This window comes from Haemaphysalis longicornis, unplaced genomic scaffold (assembly GCF_048455015.1).
Source record: "Haemaphysalis longicornis isolate Haplotype H1 unplaced genomic scaffold, Haemaphysalis longicornis Haplotype H1 scaffold_3, whole genome shotgun sequence".
NCBI classification, from domain to species: domain Eukaryota; kingdom Metazoa; phylum Arthropoda; class Arachnida; order Ixodida; family Ixodidae; genus Haemaphysalis; species Haemaphysalis longicornis.
Window position 1 is genome coordinate 63,349,735 of NW_027526335.1, and position 27,152 is coordinate 63,376,886.

The 27,152-nt window shown below is 46.8% G+C and overlaps 1 protein-coding gene across 3 annotated transcripts in view; it reads left to right on the top strand.

The window, feature by feature from the left end:
- Nucleotides 1-27,152, top strand: part of LOC144174533 (solute carrier family 35 member F3-like) — a 352,239-nt gene that overhangs the window by 279,808 nt on the left and 45,279 nt on the right. For 2 of the 3 annotated variants that reach the window (XM_077703284.1, XM_077703286.1), the window contains one exon: nt 26,320-26,534. In XM_077703284.1, coding sequence (XP_077559410.1) covers nt 26,320-26,534 — 215 coding nt within the window. Of the gene's footprint in view, nt 1-15,443; nt 15,925-26,319; nt 26,535-27,152 lie in introns of those variants that run through there. The other variant, XM_077703285.1, reaches the window with a different exon arrangement.

The window sequence follows — 27,152 nt, forward strand, 5'->3', positions numbered from 1 at the left end:
TGACTTTCCCCTCAACATCTTGCATAGTGCCTAAGCAGGTGCTCAGACTTATGGGGTTTTAACTTTTGTTTAACATTTAGAGGCTTTTCATGCCGCCTTTGTATTGTCTCGTTTGGTGGGAAAATGTCTTAGTTATTCTCAAGTTTTTTTCTCTTCGCAATTCTTACAGCGTATTACCTCGGTTATTCCGACTACCTATGCCAATCCTTCCTAATGCACCTTCGTCTACGTGCTTGTCTCCTTCATATGCCGTTAGGTCTTCCCCCTCATTACTCAGTACCGAGTGCATACCTCATTCCTTGTCGGTTCGACGCTTCCGTAGAAACTTTTAACAGTCCCATCCTCGTAGAAAGCTGCTGGTGCGTATGGTTTCATTTTGTAACATTTTCCCCCTCCTTGGGTTGATCCCTACTACCGCAACCCTTTCGCTAATGCTACAGAATTGGTCCTCATTCCCCCTAATTTTGTTCTGGGTCATGAATTCAACCCCGAATTCCTCCGTTCTAAATGTCCTCGACAGCACCGTACACACCGGCTGTTCGATTTCTTAAAGCCCTGGTCTCGTGCTCTAGCCTCTTTAAATACTATGGTATCCACTTAATGCCTCGGGGCTTCTTTAACACCACAGCTGAGCTGCCCCGCTCGACAGAGCTTTAGTGTTAAGCGCTGCGAGGCTCTGATTGCAGTGGCGGCCCGTGCGGACCTGGAAACGCTTAGCATCGCCTACTGTATCGCGGTCCTGACGGCTGTTTTGGTGATGTGCTCCACAGAGCGATACAGTGGGGTTTAGTACCGGATTCCCTTCGGAACGAAATCAGAAGAAAATCGACGAAGGAGGGCCATAAAGCTAGTCAGAGTCTCCTTGATGAAAACCCAACTCCCTCTGCAAAGAAATTTTGCAGGCAGCAAACAGTTCTGAAATTGATACAAAATAACAGCATGGCAAGTGTGGGAGACAAGGTAACTTGAGTTTGGTGTTAGATGATAAGAAAGCTTCAGCTGGGGCGGCTAGATCCTAAGTTGGTGGTCCACATATTCACATCTTCATCCACATCGCCATCTACTTTTACACATCTGGGGTGCTGCAAATATGCTTGAAACATGATGCACCAGAATGGCAAGCTGTTGGACAAGTTGGTAAATTTGCATGACGAAACCTTCAAAAAGCCCAACACTGACAACGTGAGACCAACAGGTAAGCGCTGGTCATGTATGTTGTTCTGTTTGCCTCACGTTTCCAGTGTTGCGCTTTTTTGAAGATTTCGTCCCAAATGTAAATGTACTTGGTTGTGACGTTGTTCACGGCAGTCCAGTATATACGGCCGTGAGTAAGGTAGCATGAGACAGGCGTGCTTTATTATCCAGTGTTGCCGTTTATGAAGATTTCGTCCCACACATAAATGTACTTGGATTTGACGTTCACGCATGCTTTATTAACCGGGCTGCGCTTATTTCAAATTTTCGTTGTAATTTTTTGTAAGATATTCGCAGTATGAATAGTGACAGCTCCATCCCATCAATTTTGCTCAACTTCATTACGACCTATTGAAGACAGCGAGACATTTTAGCACGTTTTGCACGTTTAGCTGTGAAATACCCACACACAAACACGCACGCACGCACGCACGCACGCACGCACGCACACACACACACACACACACACACACACACACACACACACACGCACACGCCCGCATGCCCGCAAGCACGTGCGCGCGCATACACGCACACTTGCATACGTGCGCGTACACACGCACAGGCACAAACACACACACACACACACATGCGGGCACACACACGCACACAAAGAAGTGCTTTGAGAACACTGGCGATTTTCGCGCTTGGATGCGTCTATTGCCTCTGAGAAAAGGCAGGAGTGTAACAAGATGTCGACAGATTTAGAAACTCGTGGCACAAAATGAATTTTGTCTCTTAAAGCGCATATTAGACGTTTAATGCCATGAATCCCGTCCATTCACTTATTCACGATCAAGCGTGGAAACGTTATTTATCGCAACACCCAACCGAAAAGCGCCAATCTATAGGTGCAACTAAGCCGGAAAGGACTCGCGCAAATCTGAAATAATGTTTCTTATCTGCGCAGACGTCGCTCTCAACGGGACAAACCTCGGGGAAAAGAACATTTCGTTTTATCAAGACTGCTCAGTTGACAGGATCTCACACGCCATCCAGTTATACGGCTTTCGAGCCCTTCTTCGCCATAATCACATGGCTACCACGCGTCTCGCGCCCGCGCCACGGGGCCAACGGTCTCATCAAGCGCCAATATCCTTTACCGCGAGCTTCCCCTAGCGCCGGTCCTTCGTTCCCGTTTTCCCCTCTCGCCAGGGTCCCCTGGCAACCGCGGTTCCCATGGCGACCACCTCCCGCCCAGCCCCCTCCCTCCCCCGTTCTCGGCGGGCCACCATGACGGAGGTTCCGAGCCTCCCCGTGCCTCCGCGAGCCGTTGCCCTTCCTTCAAGAAGCATGCCGACGATTTTCAGCGACGTGCTCTCGAAGGGAAGCGACGGCGACGTTCCTCGGGTGCGCAACACGGGTCGAGCGACTGGTCGGCTCGAGCGACAGCTGAGACGGCGGTGCCTGCCCCTGGGGGAGTGGGGAGGCGTCGAGAGCCTGCGGAGCTGGGATGGCACCCGGGGGCAGGGAACCCTCGGTCGTCGCTTGCGCCAGTAGGAAGCGCCCGCCGGCGAGGCCTAGCTAAATGATGTTGCTCAGCATCGTCAACCGATTCGGTTTTTACACGTCGACCGGTGAGTGGGACGTCCACAGCATGCGTGAACGTTTGAAGCATGAAGGATTTCGAATACATGTTTTTGAATACATAGCAGCAGAGTTAAAGAAGTAAGCGAGTCGGTTGTAAACAAATACGAGGTAGAGTACAAAGCGTATTTCGGCGGCTCCACAGTACAAAGAGTTAATTCTTTTAAAACACGATTGCGAGTAAGTGATGCAGATCTCGCGATCAGATGGGGTCTTTGTTTAGAATCTCAGTCCATGTATTGATTACAAGGAGAGCGGAAGGGGCTATTGTGATTCCTTTCATCGCCATGAAAAGGCTGTTTTGTAAGTGGTGTCCTAGAACAGGTCTTCCGTACCCTTTGTGATTAATTTTTGCAAGCTTGAGCACATCTGTTGTATTTTTGTATCAATTTTTTGGTGTGTAGTTTTTTAAGCCGATTCGTGTTTGTGCTTGCACTTGTACATAAAAATTCTAAGCGATTTTTTTTACAGTTGGTACATTAAAGAACGCTGCGCTTAAGGCTAGTTTGTAAGGTTTATTCATATACATGTGTATAATTTAATGTTGAAATTTGTGTTTTTGTTGATGTTTATGTTTTACTTTTTATTGTTATGCAGTGCTTAGTCTTGTACGAATGCTAAATAAATTCTGAGCTTTATCTGTGTTAGACAGTTAACTCAGATGAAAAATTTTTTGTTACCAACAAAATCACGGTAACGGATGAAATATTTTATTTTACACATTGACCTTCTGTATTTTGCGGCGGTAAAACATGCTAAAAAAATGAAGCCTCTTCGAACAAACACGGACGACAGCACAGTTGTCAAGTGCCAGAAGAAATCGTGCATAAAATCGTCTGGTGTAGCGTGAAGTGATTTGAATGGCAAGTAACTGCTGGTCTACTGTAAATGGAAAGCACTGTAATTGGTTTTAAGAACATCCACAGTTGTGATTTTTCGGTTTGACATATAAACCGGTCTCTTCTCTTTACCTATTTCCCTTTACCTATTTCCCTTTACCTACGTTCATACTTCAAAGCAGTGGCCTGCCTCATTGTTAAAGCGGTATTCGTGACGTCTCTGTGTCCGCTCATACACTCAGCAGCGACATACACGCCCTTCATATATCGTCTCGAAAATGCTAGATTGTGTGTTTTATGTTACTACACATATATAGGTATATCACTTTAGAAGTATGGAATACTTGCTTTGGCTTTTCGATACGCCGTCTTACTCTGGTATTTCGTTCAGAAAACATATCTAATGATGCGAAAAATGATCTAGTGTCGTTTCATCTTGTAGACTAAATTGGTTCCCGAGATAAGTTTATTCTGTGGGAAGAAACTACAATTTTTTGAAATATACAGTTACGTGTTTCGGTTTCACCAGTTGCTTCAACGGACCACTAGTTGCTGCAAAGGTGTATTACTGTGCTTTGAAGACTAATCGGAGAAAGTAAATCTGTTAGCAGGGCTTTAAACTGCGCAGGAATTAACGAAATGAAACACGCTTAGAATTCGGGTCGATCAAACCAGTCGGATTGGGCTCGATTATTTTACGATAATATATTTCTCATCAACAAAACGCGCAACATAATACCGTTGGGTCATACATTGGATATCAAGAGACCAAGCCCAGCTTTTAAACCATGCGGCTCATATGTAGCCGTGAAATACAACGGCACTTCTTTTTTGACCAACGTAATGAAAGTCTGGTGATCGGCTACACAAAACCGAAGCTGCTGTCTACAGCCTCTAGCATAATGCACAATTGTGTGTATATATATATAAACGACTTCCGCTCTCCTGTATAAAGGGCTGTATAAACGCCTCGTTCAAGAGTAGTTCTAACTTCTCGGCGGGCGGCTGAATCGAGGGAGGGAGGGACGGACGGACGAATGGACAGACAGACAGACAGACAGACAGACAGACAGACAGACAGACAGACAGACAGACAGACAGACAGACAGACAGACAGACAGACAGACAGACAGACAGACAGACAGACAGACAGACCAACATTTTCGTGTTTATGACTATCGCTTTTTTTAAAAAAAATTACCGTCCCTGAGAGAAGCGCGAAAGCTTTGTAACATGAAAACTGCGTCAAAAGTGCGTTAAAATAAAGCCGGTCGTGGTCAAAACCTTCACTAAAAGTGCTCCCAACCTTTGCAGAAAGTGCACCCAATCGATTGTAAAACCATGAAAGACCTAAATCGCAGACAAAGAACGGACCCATGCGACGATGTTTCCCCCACGAAGTGCACGCACCTACACACGATGTAAATATATACCGATACGTGGTCTGTGAGGTAATGGTATAACATTGTGCTCCTTCATTATCGATGCGTGTCTTACCCTATCTAGGACTGTTCCTTTTTCGAGAATTTCGACTAACCATTTCGACAGAATGGAAGCGCGGTTTCACGCACGCGCCATGTGTATAAAAGCCTTACCAGAGCTTTTGGGTCGACCAGCAGGTCCAAGGGGGAATGAATTAATTCTTTGACAGGACACCATTGGTCCCACTACGAAGGCTTTCGCTTTATCACTTACGAATTAAATTGCTGACAAAGCTATTTGCTGATGTAAGTTAGCGTGATTGGCAAAAGAAGTCATGGAACACGAAGCGCAACATAAGGAAGAGAATGCAGCCATAAAAATCTCGCTATTTCCCTAACCCGTTTTCCGCAGCTACTGTGGCTATTATTAATTTCCCCCGAACGGATTATACACTGTTTCGGTTCAGGAGAAAATAAGCTTACCCGCAATCTTGGCTCCATGTTGATCCATCCTTCCTGCCAGCCGGCGGCGCACAACTTCCGCAGAAAGTTCCTTGTATCATACCTTCATTAGTCAATGAATAAGTCCCAGAACATGTCCTCTAAGTTTCTGGTCACCCGCAGTCTCCTCCATCACCACTGTGACTGGCGCAAAAACCGACCTTGCCCGCAGTGCAGCCCACTCCACGTAATATTATTGTTGTATCCAACTTGCCCACCAACAACTGGCTTGAAACTGGTAAGCCTAACAAGCTTTCAACTTTTGAAGGCTGCAAACAGCAGGCAATTTCTTTTCACTGCAGTTCAGAGGCAGCGAATACCGATGTTCCACCGACGGACATCAGTCGTTGTTTAGTCGATAGGGAACAACCCGAACCACGTCTCTGTCACTCCTACATATATCCGAACAAGTCGAACACCCATCGAGGAACATGATGGGTACAGCGCAAACGGAACTCGGACAAGAAAGGACACAGGACGGAGCACTACCCACGGAGCGCTCTGAGGACACTGAGTAGCGCTCCGTCCTGTGTCCTCTCTTGTCCGAGTTTTCTTTGCGCTGTACCCATCACGAACCTATACCAACGCGCCCAACTCGCAGTTCTTCTTAATGACATCGAGGAAGGCATACTAGCCCAACAATTTAAATGATGTTTCCACTTAGGCAACTGCGTGAAACGGCGCGAAATCTCAGCACGGGAAGGTCAGTACTGCAGTACTGTGAGCGTCCCATAGGCTCTGTACCTGAAGCATCTTCTTCGAGCGAAGGCAACTGGCTCTCTACACTTCGAGGAAAGAGGCATAGGTACCGGCCGGTGTGCCTAGGCAGACGTGACTAGGCGTGTTTGCGTGGCGGGCGGCGCACTAGCACTGGCGTCGGGCAGAAAACGAAACTTCACCCCGTCATGGTATCGCCAGCGTTGTCGCAGGCATCTCGCGAGCGCTTGCATCTTAAAGGCAATGCAAGCATTGAAAGTCATTACAGTTACCAACCACGGGAACTATCTTTTTCGTCGGGACGAAAAACAAATGGACGGCTCTTGGCTCGTGTTGGGAAAACTGCAAATGCAGTGATTGCGGACGACGGAACAGCAACACAAAAAATTTCACCATCTTCCCGTGGGGGGAACACTGAGGAGGATGCGAAGCAGCAGTAGGGGTTGGTTGGTGTGTACGTAGAGTTGAAGTAAGTAGTGTGAGTAGAGTTGGTGTGTGGTGTTAAGAGTAAGGAGACGCGTGGGTAGGGTACGTGAGGAGGAGAATGGAGAAAAGACGCGCATGCGCAGTGGAGTAGCGCGCAGCGCGTGTGCACACCTGGTTTATACGGCTGTGAGGAGGAGACTAGAGGAGAGACGCGCATGTGCAGTGGAGGTGTGGACGGTGCAACAAGGGAGGGAACAGGCTGGACCAAAAGCATCCTACGGGAAGATGGTGTAATTTTATTGGAGGGGGGGGGTGTTAGAGTGGAAAGGCATTAGAGAGAGAGAGAGAGAGAGAGAGAGAGAGTGAGAGAGAGAGAGAGAGAGTGAGTGAGAGAGAGAGAGAGAGAGAGAGAGAGAGACACGCTGTACGTGGTATGAGTTTGTCTTTATTTAGGCATTATCATGACCATATTCCACGTAGGTGACGTCGAGCTGTGGTTGGCGTTCCGCTTTGATTATGACCGCCTTATGGTCTGTGAAATGTAAAGTCAAGGGCTGTTGTAGTGAACGAACCCTAAAGTTGCTGAAGATGAGGTCGATGCACGTTCCCCGGATGGTTGTGGGCTGCTTGTAATTACGGCCCGCCGAGATTCGCCGACGCACGCCGCTGCCGACGACGATGAAACGTCAAAGGCGCGTGAAGCGTGCTGGTCTCGTGCCGGCCCAGGAAGACACCGGCAACACTGTCGCTCCAGAAGCCCTTAAAGGGGAAGCATGCTCCTCTCGTGCCGGCCCAGGAAGACACCGGCAACACTGTCGCACCGGGAGCAAGCCGAGCATGCGCAGTGGGGGTGTGGACGGCGCAACAACAACAAGGGAAAGACATAGCCCCGACCATGAGATGCTTCGCATCTAAAACGATGGAATCGCTGCATGCCGATTAAAGCCATCGTGGATAACGATCATCGATAGAGAAGAAGCGGTAAACAGCTTTTGTGACTCTCCGATTTCGTCCGCGCTGGCTGCTTTTCTGAAGAAGACGAAAAGCGAAAATGCCCGTGTGTCGAGATGTCGCGCACGCTGAAGATCCACAGCTGGTAAAAAATAATCCCGGGCCCTTCACTACGGCGGCCCTCATAACCGAGGTGTAGCTCAGGCGCATGAAACCCTAGATTTAATGAATAAATAAGCTGCTGTGGCTGACGAATAACATTAATTAGACCGTTTTAATTGCGGTCAGGGGCTAACCTGTAGCAGGAGCTCGGTTGCTAAGGCGTTGTGCGGCTGATACCGAAGATGCTGATTTAATCACGGACGTTACGGCCATTTTCTGATGGGAGAAAAACAAACAAAGAAACAAACAAACAAACAAGCAAGCAAGCAAGCAAGCAAGCAAACAAACAAAGAAACAAACAAACAAACAAATCCAGAACACCCATGTGTCGAGATTCGGCGAAATTTTGCCTTGGGGCAAACCGTATTCTGCATAAAAATTTTGCTCCGCGACCACGACAAGATAAATGTACACGGACAAGCTATATACAGCTTCGCTGCAAAAAAAAAGAAAAAGAGAAAGAGAAGTTTTACTGTCACCAATTTATCGAATAAAAATTTCAATAAAAAGTCTTTGAATGAACCAAAATTGATCAATTATAATCATCAAAAATAAACTAAAATGATTAATTATAGCACAATCTAATATCTACGGAACGTAAGGAATAGAAGAACACATTTATATTGCGTAATTTTAGCACGAACTTTCGGTTCTCGGACATGTCAACACACGGACAGTTAGGCGCCCGGGCGTTTTATTGCCAAGGGGGATTTCGGTACAAAAAATTGGCTGCGTATGTGCTCACTTCGCTAGAAATGTTTTTGAAAGGCGATAACGTTCTGCCGTGTCTGCCCCGTAGATGCCTCTCCCCCCTCGCCCACCCACCTCTCATGCCCGTCCCCTCCTGTCTTGCTCCTCCACGGTAAACACGGAGGAGGTTCGCTAAATTCAATTCAATTCTCCCGCGCTCCACTGCTCAACCCATCTACTGGAACCTTTCTTACTGTTCAACTTGGAACACTGCCACGAAGTACAGACTACTGCAAGCTCTTTTAGATGCAGAGCATCTGATTCACTCGCCTTGTCCCTCCGGCGTCGTCGTCGTTGTCGTCGACGTTGTCCACCCCTCCCCCATTCTCCTCGCCGCGCCAGCTGCGCTCTCCGCCACTCACCCCCTCTCCTCTCCGATAGCGAACACTCTCTCGCGAGGGGCATTGGATTGGATTGGATTGGATTGGATTGGATTGGATTGGCTTGGCTTGGCTTGGATTTGGATTGGATTGGATTAAAGTGGATTGTGTTGCGTCATAGCCGCGGCACGTTGCGTCATAGCCGCGGCAGACGCGCTGGGGCCGGCGCATGTGCAGTACTCTCTCTTCCGCGGTTTCCTCTCCTTCGGGCGCGCTGCGCATATAACCGGTGTGCCGTTCTCCGGCGAAGCAACATCCACGCTTGGCTCAAACACCTAGAGTCCACGCCGCTTTACAAGTACGCCAACGTCGTCATCGACTGGGACCGGCTTACGCAGTCCCCTCAACGTTATGCGCGCTATAAAACGCGGTCCCTTCGCCGCTCCGCCTATGCGTCGCATCTACACAGGGGTTCCCGCGAGGGGAGGTGGGAGTTTTTTTTATTTCTGCGTCAGAATATTGTTTTCAACACGTATTTTATTTGCTATAGCAATGACCAAGCCCATATTTATCTCCAATACTGTGAATGTTAATTGAGCATTGATGTTCTGCCTCAAATACGCGTAATGTTCACTTGTTGCTTAACAAGCATGTTGACAAGCACGATGTATTTTTCCAGATTTAGTGGTCTGGAAAGATTTTGGCTAGATAAACTTCTCGTTCAAGAATTCCTTTTACTTTTTCTGGGTGGCTAAAACCGGGGACAGGCAGATAGACGGCCATGTAATTCGCGCAAGAAAGATGGTCGTCTTTAAGAGAGATTCTGGAGTGACAATTATTTACCGAAAAAAGAACAAAATGAACAGGTGAAATCAGTGACAGGTCGACCGACATTTTTTTTTTTAGTCTTGGTAATGATTGCTCCTGTTTTATGTATTAAGGTCCCGGTGAAATTATTTATTTTTCTTCAAGATGTCTGAGACCAATTTTTTTGTAGAGAGTGTGTCTGCGTTTTCCTATTAGGGGTATTTAACGCACAAATATTGTTGCGCAAATGTTTGGAAATGACCTCTCCAGCAAATTTTTAAGGATCGTTTTCCGATACATTTTATTTTATTTTATTTCCTCCCAGATGTCAACTAAACATTCTCTTAAATATTTTGCCGAGTACCAACGTTCTTATTTTGCAGCAGTATAGAATGTGAGCTTCAGTGATATCAATGAGCCGTGATCAGTCCCGCCCGGTACCACTCACGAACGGTTGGTTATCAATCACGAGTGTCACTCACTACTCACCATGGTGAGCGGCGGTCACACTCGTGAGTGGAGCTCACAGTCGTGAGTGCTGAGTGGGGTCACCACCCTGATTGACGCTCACACATACTCGCACTCACTCGCCTGCCCTGGACCGCTCACCACTCACTCGTGTGAGGTCAGTGGGTGATGTGCGAGTGCACTCGTGAGCGAGCCTGCCCGCCTACGCCCTCATGTAATTGCTGCACCCGTAACTGGGAAATCAAAGCGAAAACAAGTTATCCGGTTATTACTTGTGCACGAGCCACTAGAGTCGGCAATTTAGTTTCATTTCATTTCATTTATTTCCACCTTAAAGGTCCGAGGGCATTACATAAGGGAGGGGGGGGGGGGGCAGGGGTCATGGCCTAAGTAGACAGCGCATAAACACAAACAAGGGAGCAGAAAGATACAAAATTACAAAGGTAAATCACAACTATTAAGAGCAAACAGAGTTACACATTTTTATATGGGGAATCAAATCATAGAAATACAGGTAGCGAAGTAATTTGACTGTTTTGTTTCTCACTAAATGTTTTTCGATTATTGCAAGAGGCGATGTCATCCGGCAGTGCACTTTAAATAATTATTGTGTGATGAAAGAAGGAAAGAAGAACGTATGGCAGTTGATTCGCGCTATCGGATGATTGCAATCCAATCAGGATGACGTTCGTTGTGGTTTAAATAAAGCCTGTCTTGTTTCAGGGGTGTATAGTGAAAAGCGTGAAGAAAACACAGGCGAGAGATAATGCGACCAAATGCAAGCCTGGGAACGCTGAGGGATTGTTTGAGCCATGTGACCCTAATTTCATTCGAGTACTGTGACGTGATAAACCTGGTTGTACTGTTTTGAATGGATTCCTAATTGTTAGAAACATATGATTGAGAAAGGTTCCGAATAGATTATGCGTATTCCAGCCTTTGAAGAACGAATAGGACACAGTAAGAATGGCTGCTATTCTTTTTCACCTCAACCGATTTATTTCACTTCTCTTTGTGACGTCGGCCTTTCTAATACCTATTTGGCCGCTACAGACAAGATAGAGCGGCTTTCTGCTCAATGCGCCACTTAATTAACGCTTTCCCCGAAATTTTAAATTTTAATTTGCTCGGGGCGAACAATAACTCGGCTATTGTACGCGTCATAGCCAAGACCACCGGCGGCTTTAAACAGCGGATCTGTGGTACAAGCAGTAAGTTCGCCGTTGCAGGAAAAAATATCAAGAAAATGTCGAGCGCTTGTGATCGCGTGCGTCGTGGCGACCGCCGAGTCCCCGGCTCGCGCAGTGGTTTCAGCAAAATAAAAAAAGAAAAAAATCTCCACTGCTGTCGTCAAGCGCTACCGCGCATGCAATGCTTGGCATAAGAAACACGACGATATCGATGCATATGACGGTGAATACGGAACATGTGAATTAACAACTTCAAACTTGTACAAATGCGTGGTGATGTGTCCTTCAGTGCTCTTGTTTAAAGAAATCCAGCACCTTCACTGTTTTCAAAGCCTTGCACGAGTTAGTGTAAGCTACGCCAGTTGCGCTGGGGGTAGTCTACAATGCTGAGGATGACTTTGCGTCCACCACTCGCCGCGAAGAAGACGACGACCTCTTCGATGCATATTACGACGATTATTAGCACCGGAACTATGCAAATAAACAATGATACTGAAACTTCACTGTGCGTCCGGCAATGCTTTGTCACTGCTCTCACTGCGTGTACGGCAATTTTTCGTATCTGTCTCCTCCTCTCCTGCTCTATTGAGTTGCGCTCACAAGCCAGCTCTAGCGACGATTCGTATTTTCCCACGTTCTTCCTCTTTTTGAATAGTTTACACAGCTGCGCGGACACCTACGCTTCCATTTAAAATGCGAGAATTCGCGGATAGCTTTTCTTGTTATGTTCCAAAGTATGCCACTGAGTTAAGCGCCTCTGAGTTTTGCACTGCTGAGTTATTGTTAATGACTGTTTTTTTGCAAGTTGTTGTAGGCAAATGTAAGCAGTCGTATGAAAATGTGAATGATCTCTTAAAAACTTTTATTGGATGGTTCGTTCATAGCCAACAGGAACTTTGACGACCCATTCCCGGCCTCGCTTCTGCGTTTCGCAGTCCTAAGCACGGCGCGTTTTTCGCCAGCTAAGCCACGTAATGCGAGTGGCGTACTCACAAAATAACATAAGAAACAGAAAAGGTTTGTTTGATTTTCCTGGCCTAGGTTAACACTCCTTCTCACCAGCCCGACGCATATGCTGTGGGAACGAAGGAACGACGATGCAGCGGAACGCCCTTTCGGCGAACGTAGGCAGGAGGAAGCAGTTCTCACGGACCGGCTGTCTGGACGCGAGTGCATCGTTCGCTTGCAAACTTATCGAGCTTGCTTTTGAAGAAAGTTTTGTTATTAGGAAAACATCACTCAATGAGCTACAGAACGGCTATGTTGACCGTGTTTCCTTCCTGTGTCGTTTTCTTATGGCGGAGATAACGGTAATAACGCGTAGCATTCCTGTCCGAGTACCGCCCCGCACCAACCGTGTAATCGCCGTTATCTGTTCGAAGATAAATATTTCCTAATGTCAACACATTTAGGTGATATAATGATGTAAATAAATGTTATTGGTAAATGAAATTCTTAAGACCAAGACAAACAGATTAAAAACAACAAATGCTAAAGAAAAATAACGACGAAAAATTGATAAAAACTAATAACAGAAAAATAATAGGTTTTGATTCATTACACTGGCGTCCCTTTTGTTACGATGTGATGACGAGTATCATCTGACCAATAATTTGTTGCATCTCGGTTTCACTATGAACTGTTTTAATTTTAGCACTGCCGATAGTGAGGGGCTCGAACTAAATTTTGTCCGTTACAAGTGACCAGCCTACCAATCTTCTTTTAGTGACGTCTTTCGCCTTGCAATTACTGTCTTTGTGCTATCTTTGATACCAGTGCCTCCAGGAAGGCGGCTGTTTCCTGCATATCGATTTGGAGCGATACATATATATTCGAGTACAATGTGCCGAATCGTTTCTGTTTTCATTTCATTTCATTTTAGTTTCCTTAAAAAGACATTTTGTGTGTACCTACCCTCAAAGCTCAGCAACGCGCTTTAGCGCCCAAAAGCAAAATATTTTCCGTGTGGATATCATAGAGGTTCCCGTTTCTGACGTCAAATTTCTCTTCTTTTTACATCTCTAGCGACATCAGTGATTCAATTTTTCTCACCAATTGATTCGTTTGTCGCTGCCTTGCTTCTCTTTTTTTTTTTGCCTTGGACGTTTTTGATTCCCCACTTCCGCCCTCGAGAATTGGTAATAGCATACAATTTATTCATTACAAAGCCTTGTTACTGAATATTTTACATTTCCTGCGTTTTAGGAACGAAACAAAAAAAAAATTACACCATCTTCCCGTAGGGGAACCCTGCGTATTATGCGGAGCAGCCATGGGGTCGACTGAAGTTCCCATTAGTTTTCAGTTCGTCGTTTCCGTTGACGTTCAGCTTCGCGTGCCTTCGTTGTATCAGTAGCTTCTTGACGTAGTTTGAATGAGTGAAGGACATAAGGCGCGTTCGTAGCACATGCTACCGTCTCGGTTTGTAGCGCAGTGGGAAGAGCGCCACGTACCTCCCGTTGCGGCCAGAGAGTCGTGGGATCGAAACCGGGTGCCGCCTAGCTGTTTCTTTTTATAGTGGACTGCGCTGACATCAGCCCAAACGCTGACGGGACTGAAGAGACGCGCATGCGCAGTAGAGTCCGGACGGTGGACAATGACAACGAGGGAGGGAGGGACACAGCCCCGAGCATGAGATGCTTCGCATCGAAAAGGTTTTTACCATGCAGGAATACCGATAATAGACCATATATTTTCGCACGATTTAGAAGTTACCGTAATTTACACAGAACCATCCACAGATTGTTCGAATTCAAATCCAGTTTATTCTGAATTTTTCATCTGGCTGTACCTGCAGGAAGAATGGACGAGAAAGTTGATTCTATGTTAGCTTGACAGGGTCCGATCCCCCTGTACGAGGCAGTGAGGGAGGGCAGTTTGCAGCCGTTAACCACAGTTGACAGACAAAACAACAAACGGGGAGAAAACGAAATCTCAACTGTAATACAATACGCTACAGTTGTTTATTTTCTTGGTAGATACGTAAATTATGATATATCTTGTTTGTTATTTGCTTTTTACAAATAACATTGGCTCTACTGTTTACAGTTTGATCAAATGAGAAGAGGGGTGTGCTCACATGTAAGTCCTTGAAATGTGCCGTAACAGTATTTTATTTTACTTTATTTACAATTTAAATCTAAGGGAATCGGAAATTTCAGCAAACACTCTCCCGCAAGCCAAACAGCAGTTTTCGGGCCTTCATCAAGCCGTTATAACAGCATTTAGCCAGGGGACCGGCAAAGTTTTATTGAAATAAACTTGAATTGATTTCAGTGAAAGACTCATCTCAAATACAGATGCCTCGATCACAAATGAATCGTTTCCCGCTGAGAATAATCGCGGAAAATTATGAACTACCCACTCTTTCGAAAAAAAGAAAAATTTAATGCTGACGTGATTATTTTTTTAGATTGATTGCCACAGTTCATTAACCGCTTCGAGACTACAACTACCCTAGGCGAACTTCCGATGCATTGCGCATACGGGCCGTTTGTTCCGGCGTATGAAAGACTGCCAATTGGGGCAACGTGCTTTCGGTGTTTAATTAGATTTGTCTAGTCCCTGAACGAGGACCCGAAAGGACAAAAACAGTTGATACGGTCGGCTATACAGCTCAGAACACGCGTTTGTCGCAAGTGACCACGACGCGAATACAGAACAAAAAGGCGACAGTAACATTTATCGCGGCTCACGTGAGACTAAAAACCTGCAAAAAAACATCGCAAGGCACGTATATAGCGCACTGCCGCCAGCGCAGAATGGCGCCCATAGTGACACCACTCAGGCCAATGCGTTCTACGCTTGGCTCGCCCATTGGCTGTGTTCTTATTTTTCCGGGTCCAGTTGGCCGGCACAACACCGTTGCCAGGAGAAGAGAAAAGAATTCCCTCTCCCCCTCCTTCCCCGTCTCATCGATAGCGAGCGTAGCATGACCACTCCAGCTGGGCACGATACGAAACCGGAAACAGGATGCGGCGTCACGCGTCCCCTTTCGTTTCCCCCCTCTCTCCTCCTCTCGATGGGCTCACCTCTCACGCAGGCACAAAAACTCGTCGATACGCGACTCACGGTGCCGGTCTCTGAGGGACACGCGCGTGCGCCAACGGTGCCGGTTCGAGCGAATCCCCCCCACCGGTAAAAACGCGTCCACTCCGGGCCGCGTCGGTCGTGGACTGAAATAGGAGCAAAAGCTGTACGACGAATAAGCGATGACGCTTAGTCACGTTACAGCGCTAATGACAGTCGCGCGAATGGTCTTTCTGGGAGAGTGAACGTGCTGTGATGTACGGACCGGCGGCTGTGCTTCTGGAGAACAGCATGATCAGCGTATCGCTGACCCAGTGCGCGGAAGGCAGTGGCTCCGAACAGGAGCTGTGCTCGTTAAGCGAGCCGCTGCTCTGCTGCCGGCCCCCGCACTCGGGCCGGGGTGGCGGCGCTGGTGCACCGCTGCTGCCCGTGACGGCGGACTCTGCGTCGGCCGCGTACGACGGGACCAAAAGGTCCAGCTGGCCCAAGTGCTGCCGCCGTAAGAACGAAGCCAGGCTCAGCGAGGAATTCTCGCTCTCCGTGCTGCCGCTTCTGCACGAAGGTAAACGTGTTGGGATGTCTAATATGTTTTCACGAGTTTGCAATTGTTGAGGACTCCTTCGAATAGCAGTTTGTAGCCTCTTTTCATTTCCACCCATAGCGCAGATTACTCTGAGAGGTTAGAAGTATAGTGAGCGTTCAAAATAGCCGGCTTTGTACTATGATTACTTCGTTGCGACTAAGTGCATACACGAGAAATGCTGTGCAGCGGAAAATTAAAGGAAACGGAACGGCAATCACGCGACCGGCGCCTGAACCGAAGGAACGCAGTTGTTGTCTCCTTTTTCTGGCGGTGCAAGATCTCTATCTCGAAAATGCAACCACGAGCAAAAAGGCCTGTAAAGTTCAGCAGTAAAAAAAAATGAAACAAACTACAAAATACAGAAAGAAAAAAAGAAGTCAACAACGCAAACTACAGTTCATTGTGGTTTTAGCGAGGGTCGAGTGCGGTATGTGCGGTAATAAACATAGGGTCCATAAGACATAACTAGGTAATTAATGCTTATAAAGTTGTCCGAAATGACATTGTACACTATAATTTTGTAATACGTGTTCCAAATAGCGACATCTGGTGTTTCCACCGCCGAAATGGTAAATAAAAATTACGAAGAGGGGGGGGGGGGGACTTTTACTGATATTGTGAGGAGGTTTGAACTTCGGTGGTCGCTGAGTTATTTGACTGATGTTTTCGTTGAGTGTTGTGCGGCTAAGTTTCGTATTGCTGAGTGTATTATGTCGTGAAACGCGCAAGAAATTCGCTTTTATACTAAGTTTCAATGCAGCTACACTGTGTAAAAACCCATTTTTATTGATTGCTTTAAAACAGGCTTCTTTTTATTCCCACATGCATTGTGAGATGACAGCTTTTAGGAGCATTTTTACTTATAGTTAATACCACCAGCTGCATGCAGCACTGTGGAGGCTACATTGTTGTCAATGGAGCGCCCACTGAGGGCGCCTAATTCACCGTGGAGGGGGTTTTGAAAAAACTTTCCTGTGTCCCATCTTGGAATCGCAAGGCCCCGGCGTCTATTCTCGCTTTACGTCGCGGTAAGTTAGGCGCCCTTAATTGGTTGCTCTATTGACAACAATGTAGCCTCCACAGTGCTGCATGCAGCTTGTGGTATGAACTTTAGTTTTGTATGAAACTATGAAGGCCCAGGGCCCCATTTTTTTATTTGGCTCTAGGACACTGTCTTGAATTGCCCAACACGCAAAATTTCGCCTTAATGTCCCGGATATTCTTTTTATCCCAACCTTCCGGCGACGCGGAACGTAAGGACAAAAGGTTTGTTACGCAGATACGTAGAGGCCGCGTTTCGCGCCAACTGAGCCCAGTAACGCGTAATGCTCACGCATTAAAGAGGTTGTGACACTAAATTTTAAGTCTGTAAAAAGCCTGTGTAGGCTTCCTCTGTATGCAAGAACAATCAACACGAAGTGCTAGTTACAGCAGACGTTTAACATTTTAATTCGCTCCTAAAAAGTACCTAAATACTCGTCCTGGAGATCGGTACCCATCGCTAGCGCCACTAACCATGACGTCAATGTATTGCCAGCATAGGAAAGTTTCAGTGACATCATACCACCTTAGCGACTCGAGCGAGGTCAACGTGAACCCCAAAGTTGCCTGCTTGGTCAGATCAGCATGCGAGTGCGAGCGATGCACTGCCCCATTTGCCGCTCCGATCTGAGGTCGGAGATCTTGCTTTTAAACTACAAAGGAGCGGATACGTGGAGGCGGAGGTGGCGGAATTTCGTTGGCTCATCAGGCAGCTGGCCGTGACTCAAGTTCTCGAGCAGTTCCAGGCACTCTGTTTTTATTGCTTTTTATTACACTGGACACGAAAAGTCGCCGCGCACACGACACACGCACTGAAAGAGCCGCACGCTCGCTGTGCAGGCGGCGGCCGCGAAGTGTCGCAGGCAGGCGCAGGTAGTTCGAGCGCTTCACTAAATGGGACTCAAGTCCCAAACAAAGCTGCACATACGAGAGTGGAGGTAATGATGTGATGGCCACTTGCATTCAAAATCGTCATCTGCACCGCTTACGAGAGCGGCAATCGAATATCAGTCGCAGTGATGAACTCAACATCTGAAGATGGACCTGTAGGCAGACAAGCCGGATGCTCCCAGCGTGCGTCTCCCCACCCACTGCGTAGCGCGTCGCTCTCTAGCCGCGGCAGCAATTAGCACTCGCAAGGCCTGCACCACGTCCATGGGGGCTTTTTGGGCGGCTGACGAGATCAGTACGTAGGGGCTTTAGCAGAAACGGCCGCCGATGCGAAATCGACAGTGCTACAGCAGCTCTGCTCTGCGGTAGAGATTGGCGACTGCAAACACTGATGTCCGTCCGACCATCTCATCCTCCGCGTGAGCGAAGGAGCTGGCCGAGCGTAAGACCGCTGTGGTGACGCCACGACCTCCCTCGGATTTCTCGGCTGAAATACTCCCTCGTGTGAATACCGCTTAACATGTGTGCGAGAGAAGACGTCGCAGTAAAGTCTCAGCGTACCGTAGCGCCGCATGGTAAACACACGTGGCAGAGCGCCTTCACCACACTGTGACATCACTGCCTAAATCGGCGCCCAGAAAGCGAAACCGAATTCTGTGCATATGAATCATGCGATAATAAATTATTTACTCAGTATATGTAAATGTGAGAGTGTGTATGATTCTTCCTAAGGAATATGAAACGTTTGCAACTTAATTTTTGCACGCATGGAAGCTGCGTATCAGGTATAGCAAGTATCTATACTGTGCAACTTGATAGTGCTGTCTATAAAATGAAGCGCGTTTCAACAATCCAATGTCTGTTGCTGGTGGTCCCAAAAGGCTTTGAGGAATCGCACTTTCTGGTAGAGAATAGTAATACAAATTACCTTGTTAAAAACTGTTTTATGCTCATCTTCACCAGTTGGCAGGAAAACACAATGAATTGCATTATTTGAAGGTTTGAGCAAGAATAATGTGGTACCGAACGCATCTAGGTCAAGTACAATCTAGCTTTAACGCAGCTAAGATTAAGAAACAAAAGTAGTCTAAAATACAAAAGAGAAAACACCGAGGTGAACATAGACAGTGTAACAGTGTAACTTCGTGGACATTTTGCTTTTTGGGTTGCACGTTGAACACCGACGCCCTGATCGATTGTAAATACATTTCAAATTCAGTCGTAGAATTTCTTAAAGTGGCGCCGACGGGCTCTCCACAGCGCACGTAATTATAACGTGGGCAGCTTAGTAATTGGCATTTCACTCAACGCAGTTCAAAACGTTGGAAGGGAATCGGTCGGTAGGCAGTGACTTCCACAAAAAATAAAGTTTTTAAATGCGATCGGTGTTTTATTACCAGAACACTGCAACTTTCGGTAGGTAGCTACGTTGTGCCTGAGATCAGTCCTACGGTAAGTTTGTTTTGCTTACAAAATGTTAACATATATGAGATTTTTCATCGATTGCTAATATAAGGAAAGTCTGCATAGCTAGTCTTATAAACTTAGGTTCACTGCTTTTAATAACGTGCTTTTCAAAACTGAATGGTCACTAGGTATTCGTGTTCAAATGATGCTAAAAAGTGATGCCTTGAAATCAAAAGGAGGGAATCAGTTTCAGTTTCAATTTATTAGACAAACAAAGTAAATAGCGTAACATTAGTATACTGGCAGGGGTACCACAGTGGAAAACACTGCAGTGGTGCCACTGATGAATAATAACAAAATGAAGAATAGGTGCAGTCTCTGAAGAAACATTAACGCACAAGGATTATACAGTTGAAAAGAAAATTATTAAGCCGCGAATACTTAAAACAGTGCTAATATGTCAGAAAAAAAGCAGAAGTGAAAAATGCTTAGAGTGGGTAAAAAAACGTCTGAAGCCGAGTTTCGGCAAGATATGCACCGCATATAAAATCGCTTCGAGACAAAGTAGGGTACGAACTTCGAATTCGACACTGGAAGCAACTTTATTAAGTAAAAAGTGTAATTTTATATGCTAATAGCTCTAAAAAGCGTGCTTTATGTTTTGTTTTTCATGGCAGTGGGTCTCAGCCGTGAGTGTCCCGGGGATCCCTTTAAGCTTACAAAAAAGAAAGGGAGTCGCGATGTACTACATTCGGCCCATTTGAGAACATAGAAGGAGGTTGGGGTGCGGTAGGAACTTTGAGCCGTCAACAGCGCAAGGCGAGCATCATTTAATAGCAAAAGTTGGCAGGCATATACTATAAGGTTGAAATAACTTCACATCGTATATGACCAAATTGAAGAATTCACAATACCGCAGATTGCGAGGACTTGGGGTAATCATGTGAAAAGGAGCAGGTTCCGAAAAGGTTGATTGATTCAATAGGTTTATTCTCTAAATAAACGTCTTATGCGCCATGATTGGGGAGTTGGGCTGGGGGAAGGGAAGGTTAACAGTCCTTGTGCTCGGAGGGACGCGCTACCCACGCTGCCTACTCAGTACACAGACGAAGTTCTCTGGACAGCTTCGCGAGTCGTGTAGCTTGAGTGAATGCGGGATGGGACGGCAATGCAGAACACGGAATAACGAATGCCTGTTGTTGGATGGGTGCATGTTGGGTTCATTGCTGCTTGTCGGGAGTTTGAAGATACTGAAGGGACTGGTCGGAGTTTGAAGAAACTTTCAAGTGAGTTTGAAAGGATTTGTCGGAGTTTGATGAAACCTTGAAGGAAGTGTTAAGGTAGTTTGAAGAGAGTTTGAAGAAACTTGTCGGCACTTCGAGAGCGCAGAACACTGCGCGGAGGGATGACGGCCGGGTAACGTGGCACAAAATACAGGCAAGTGGCTGAGGTCACTGCGTCGGGTTTTCCTTTGCTGAAACGTCTGTAATAAGACCAGAGGTCACGGATTTCGGCGGTGATATATACCGTTGTTCGGGCCTCGTGCAGAAGTACCCGGATGCCTCTTGGCTTATCAACGAGTGTAGAAAGATCAGCTTAAGGAGTAAGAATTTTCAGTTGTTGCTTTTACTCTGGTTTCTCGGACAAGACGCCTTGCAACGTGGTTTTGATAAGTCTATCCTCGTGGCTAAGAAGCGGCCGCATGGGAGTTCTTGCAGGAAAAAGGGGACGCAGCAGCCTATGGGTGTGTCTTCCGAGGTTGCCTGATAGATGTAGGTCCGCTCTACAGCATTTGAAAGAAATAATTACAGCGAGAATATTTTTTTTGCCTGTAACAACATAAGGTAAACTCATTGAGAAAATGTACCCAAGGACGCACCGCCATTGTTTGTTTCCTACATTCTCACTGAGGCTGCCGCTTGCAACGCGAAAAGTTCCTCTGACGTGGCTGCTTTTCTTCATTTGGGGCAAAGTGTGTTTCACATACCACAACAAAGGAAATATTCACTACACATCCTTACAAACACTAAGCTAATAATGGAGCGGCAAGAAGCTATACTCTTTCTAGTCCTTTCTTCACCTGGGATGCGTAATTTGACTGAGACCAACGCAAATGCCAATTTTTTCGCAAACCACATGACCCTACCGTTTGATACGAAGACCGAAGGTTTAAGTTCCCATTTTGTCCTGTTTTCGGGCGGCATCGGTGTCCGAACCGAAGCAATAAAAGGATGGGCCATGCGAGGGTAGGTAGCCCACAACGGCGGATAGCTCTATGGAGCTGTTGTTTAGGCCAGTCACGCCCGGCCTGGGCGTGTCGTAATCTACGCCGCGGGGCCTGATCACGTCAATAAGCTCAGACACAGTTACACATGCCGGCAGCCTAGTTAGAGCAGCAAACGCGAACTCTGAAGCCGCTTCTAGCGCGACGGGGGAGAAGGGGCGGTGGCGAGGGCAAAATCATAAGCCACAGAGCGCTTGTGTTGCTTATATTGTTACGCAAGGTCACTGCGGCTTTGAGCGTTTCTTGCTTGTCGACGCACGGCTCAACGTCGATCTTCATTCTCCGTCCCTCTCTACGAATTGGAAACAGTGGTCGTCAAAAAGTTCACAATGCACTCGTTCTGGAGACCTTGAGACACGAATGTCTGCCGTTCCACTTGTCGAGATCGATCGCATCGGCATTCGAAGCAGAGCGCAGATGCTCGTCTGTAAGCGGCCGACGCGATGCCTCGAAACACTGGAACGGTATGCAACAACGAGCGAAGCACTCTCACATCGATTGACCTTGCGCGGGTAGAGAAACCGGTGGGTGTCTCGTTTTCTTGCGCGGTCCGAGTGCCCCCGAAAACGACCGCGCGTCGTGCGGATATGGCTGAATATACAATCGAACCGGGTAGATATTGCGATAAAAGCGGAGTAACGAGTGATTGGACATAGAAAACACGGGCTTGCATTGTTGACCCTGACCTCGGGTGGCTTCATCGATGTTGTGTTTGAGCGTATTCTGCCTTGGTTCAGCAACACCATTAGTGACGGCGCCTACTAAGGCTATGCGACAAATAAGTGGCTAGCAAATGACGTTATACACACTGTGTGTTTGTATGCGTGTGTGCGTGTGTGTGCGTGTGTGCGTGTGTGTGTGTCTGTGAGAGAGAGAGAGAGAGAGAGAGAGAGAGAGAGAGAGAGAGAGAGAGAGAGAGAGAGAGAGAGAGAGAGAGAGAGAGAGAGAGAGAGAGAGAGAGAGAGTCGTCTGTGTGCGCGGGCTTGCGAGCACTTTCACCAGTTGTCATTGCAACGGATAATAGTATCAGTTCCCCCGAAAAAGCTACTAACCCAGACGTTTTGCAGTACAAGTTGTTGAACAATTTTTTTGGAGTGACAAAAATGCCTGAAATATATTGAAAACAGTACAGAGTTCGCCCGTTAAACACCAGCTAACCACTCTCATTCCCAACAAATGTGAACACTGTATAGCGTGGCGGGACTTGTCTTACCCGGTGTTTGGTTGGACGTGTTTGCAGGTAGACCTTGTCGGCGCATAGAGACCAACCGAATAACAGCGCTATGGGGCCAGCCGTCGTCCAACCGGTTGGCTCGCAGTTTGCGTTCGAATTATCTGACCTTGGAATCATACAAAAGTTTTACAAACAAAATGTGCGCGGCCATATACCGAGCCACACCTGCCGCGGTGACTAAGTGGTTAAGGCGTGGCGCCACAAGGTAACGTTTTAGATCTTCGCGAGCAGCAGATGTTTCTTCGCCCGCTGCGAAATATGAAAGAAAATACCCGTGTATCTTGAATACGCTCACGAAGTCCAACTTATTCCCTGGATCTTCACTACGGTGCGCCGCACGGCTTAGGGGCAGCTTTTTTACTTTAAACACCACTTATTAATGTTTCACCACCTTGGAGATATTTGACTGGGTAGCTAAGAGACAATGTGGATGGCATTAAATGAGTACTGACACGAAATGTGAAAGCTAAGATAACTATGTAAAATGGCCTCATTTTTATATGTACATAACACCCTGCATATTTCGACAATAACCGTTCAGCGTAACATATGTGAAATTTATTTAATCTTTGCGGGTACTTGAAAGCTCAGAACGGATGCACTTTCGCAATCGGCATCAGCATGACGGCATGTGCTGCTCCTGGCTCCAAACTGCCGATTTGAGGGCTCCTGTGACGTGGCCAACGCGCTCCGGTTGGCGCTCGTCGCCCCCGTGTGATTGTATCACGTCACGGCTTTGGGACTGACGCCACGCTGCCCGGGCGCATAAAGACAGAGAGGACAGCCGGTCTTAACGCGCGCGTCCAGACCGGCAGTGGTGAGACAAGAGAAGTGACGTCACGAGTGCCTTCCTGTCATGGCGGCCGCCTCAGTGTTGGTTTTGCCGAAACCGAAACTGACGCAAATAAATCAGGCTGTAAATAATTATTGACGCTGCGACCGACTGTCTAAGCACCATTTTATGATTAGTGGGCTGGTAGCAACACATAAAAAATGAAGCACCCCTCCTCCGTCTAACGACGACGATGGTTGAACGTGAAGTGTTCTCGTGATATATTGTTTGGCTGCCCAATTCCGCACTGCGAGTATGTGCTCCTCCGGAGGTGCGCACCACTCTTTTAGAATACCCACAGAAACTCGCGTGTGTCCACTCTGTTGGCCTAACGTTTGCGTTTGGCGTGTACGGCGCGAATCGGTACTTGTTGTTTGGCCTTCAGTGAGATATTTTTTGAATGGGTGCTGGTTTGAGCTGTTAAGCTCAAAGATGTGACATTAGGCCTAACGTCCTAAACCTCAAATGGAAAGGTAGGCCTAACGTGTTGTGTCTAACACAGCAACGCCATTCTTCTCGTGGTGGATTCTTTGATTGTCGTCTGAGGTTTATAAACCGATTCGACCATATCGAAACAGATTTCTTAACGAGAGGTTCCCAAGTTCAATCCGGCAACGTGAAGCGTTTTTATTTCACTTTACCCGCGATAATTCATCGTCATCGTCAGAGAAACTTGGCTTTCCTGTAGGGCGTTTTTTCGTACAACGGCATCAGTGAGGACACTAAAGCTCATCTTTAAGAGAGCGAGAGAGCTAGATAGATAGATAGATAGATAGATAGATAGAGAGAGAGAGAGAGAGAGAGAGAGAGAGAGAGAGAGAGAGAGAGAGAGAGAGAGAGAGAGAGAGAGAGAGAGAGAGAGAGAGTAAACGTGTTTATTGAAAAGACATAACACGAAAATTGTTTTCAGTACTGCTTTGAAGCTCCAAACCACCGCCGACCTGCCTGTAGAGGATGCACCACAGCACAAACTTGCTATTGCGGCGAAGCCAGCTGTAGCAATTCTCCGAAGCATGCTTTCAGAAACTACTCGCTCTACTCGGACTACGTGATTTATTTCCTTCAAGGATCCATAGATCTTCATCTGTGGGTGCATGTGAAGCAATAGAGAGTAGTTAGGCAATCCAAAGGTTGCATCGCATTTAGAGAACATAATCAGGTATAAGATCTGTCTCTATTTCTTTGTTGCATTCCTTAGGAGTGTATTGGATTAGCTGCACGCTCAAACCCAGTTGCTGTGTTACTCATCGCGCTAATTGTACCGTAAATATTGACTGTCAGCTATATCTAGATATGGGTATGGCAACTGTCATTGGCTAACCATGCAGAAAGAATAGAAATTAACATTTTCATTTCCCACATGCACCCGCGCTGGTATCTGTGGAAACCGGCACGCTGCTAGAAAACTCAACAACCCAACATGTTAGCCGAGAAAACGACACTCTCTGGGTAGTTTTGGAAGACGGAAAATATTATCAACGGTAAAAAATGAATTCAGATTCGTCGTTGAGTTTCTCGTTGCATAAAAAGCGTCTGTAGATCCCGAAGTAGCACGCTTGCATTCCTGTCAAGTGACGTTCCCTGGGCCCAATTTCTGAGGAGCAACAAATAAACTCCCCCTAAATTCCTCGCAGGGCACTTTCATGTCTCAGGCTGGAACGGAACCTGCTATAACAGTAAATAACTTCCTGAGCACTTCATGCAATTCCTCATCAGTGTGAGGAAGCTGTATATTCTTCTTTCCACTGTGGGGATCGTTTTTTCTTTACACGATGTTCTTGTTAGAGCGACGGTAGAGCCTTGCCGGGGCCGAATTCAACAGCGTAGTCATTGCTTCTGAGAAATTCAGCTAATACAGCCAAAGCAGAGCAGTAATTTTAGTTTCACCCACTATTCCTGTTCCATATATATCGACTCACCTTTAGTTTTTGCTACAAATAAGGGTCCGTATTCTTTGGTCACTTTTTGAACCTTCACCAACTGGTGCGAGGCTCTTTTCTACCCTTACTCCTTTAATTCCAGGGACGCTTGTACTTTATTTATGTCATAAACATATTTTTATTTGACACTCCTGGCAATGCATGATTATCTTCTGAAATATTATTTATGTTCTGAGTATAGTTCGGACGACTGTCCGGTATTCGTCTGGGAGATCACTGTAATTATCCCAGCCGATGCTTACTCTTGCAATAATCGGTTTTACGTAGGAATAATCGTACGTTTATGTTAGGCATTTTTGTCGTTCTCGGCAATTATCCTTACTCGGAGCAATATTTTAGATAATCACCACTCCACAGAGGGTCCTTCTAAACTTGATTTTGTTCTTTATTTTTGGACAACATTATAACATGCAGCGTGAGACGTGTTCAGTCGAAATTTACATACATTTGAGACAGTTCGAGAGAAAAGGGAATTTTATCTGGAAATCACAAGTAACTGCCACATTGCCAGTCCGTGTCCTCCTGCAGTTTCTGTATGGCTATGACTGGGCGCAACTTATGTTATTTTTTTCTTCCGCGGACCTTATCCTGCGCAGAAAAGGCTGGTCGCAAGATTTTATCGCTTGAACTACTGCACTTTGTTTAAAACATTCAGTGTATTCCACCCTTCGCTGAGTTTCTCGCAATTCAGCGGCGATTCGCTGTCTTCGTGTTCTCATTCCCGACACCCTGGCATTTTGTGCAGGCGATGGGGCCCCAGACGGCGTGGTGTCGGGCCCCAAGGAGGACAAGCGCTGCTGCAACGAGAACAGCCGCAAGGTGTCGCTGGGCTTCCTCATGACGCTGCTCATCGCAGCCTCGTGGGTCGGGGCCGCTCACATGCTCAAGGCCACTTTCGCCGCCAGCCACAGCCCTGCCAACCAGAGGCTGGTGAGGGAGGGCCGTCTCAACGTCACCGAGGTAGGCGCAATGGGAGTGGGAGACGAGAGCTTCAGACTGCAGTAAATTGACCGCTATTGTTTCTGCATAGGCAAAATATGGCTTACGAACCCGCCCCTGACCTCCATCATCATCGTCACTCCCTCCACCGTACACTATCACAACCATCGTGATGATTATCATAAGAATAACCATTATTCTCGTCTGTACTCTGTTCATTATCTATGATAGCATGATCCTAAAGGGACACTGAAGTGATATGTAAACATTGCGGGATTACTAGAGCAAATTGTAGTCCGGAGTCCCCAGGCCATGTTTCGACCACTCTAGGCGCATTTACGCGATTTTATTTAGTAGAAAAACTAATTCGAAAACGCTGTCCTCCTCTCTTTACGCTCGCCCATTTTCTGTGGCGTTTTCGTGTGACGTCAGGAGGGGATGAGCTGGCAATTGGGTGCGCCACGGCTGCGCTACTGCACGGCTCCCCGGCCGACAGAGTCAGTCGGCCCAGCGTTTCGTCCGCCGGCCGCCGGCGGGTCGTCGCAATCAAGGAGGTTAAAAAAAATTGCTTGGTCGCAATTCGTTCGCTTAGTTGAAACGAAGCCAGGACACTTGTGAATGGAAGAATGTGCCTTTCTT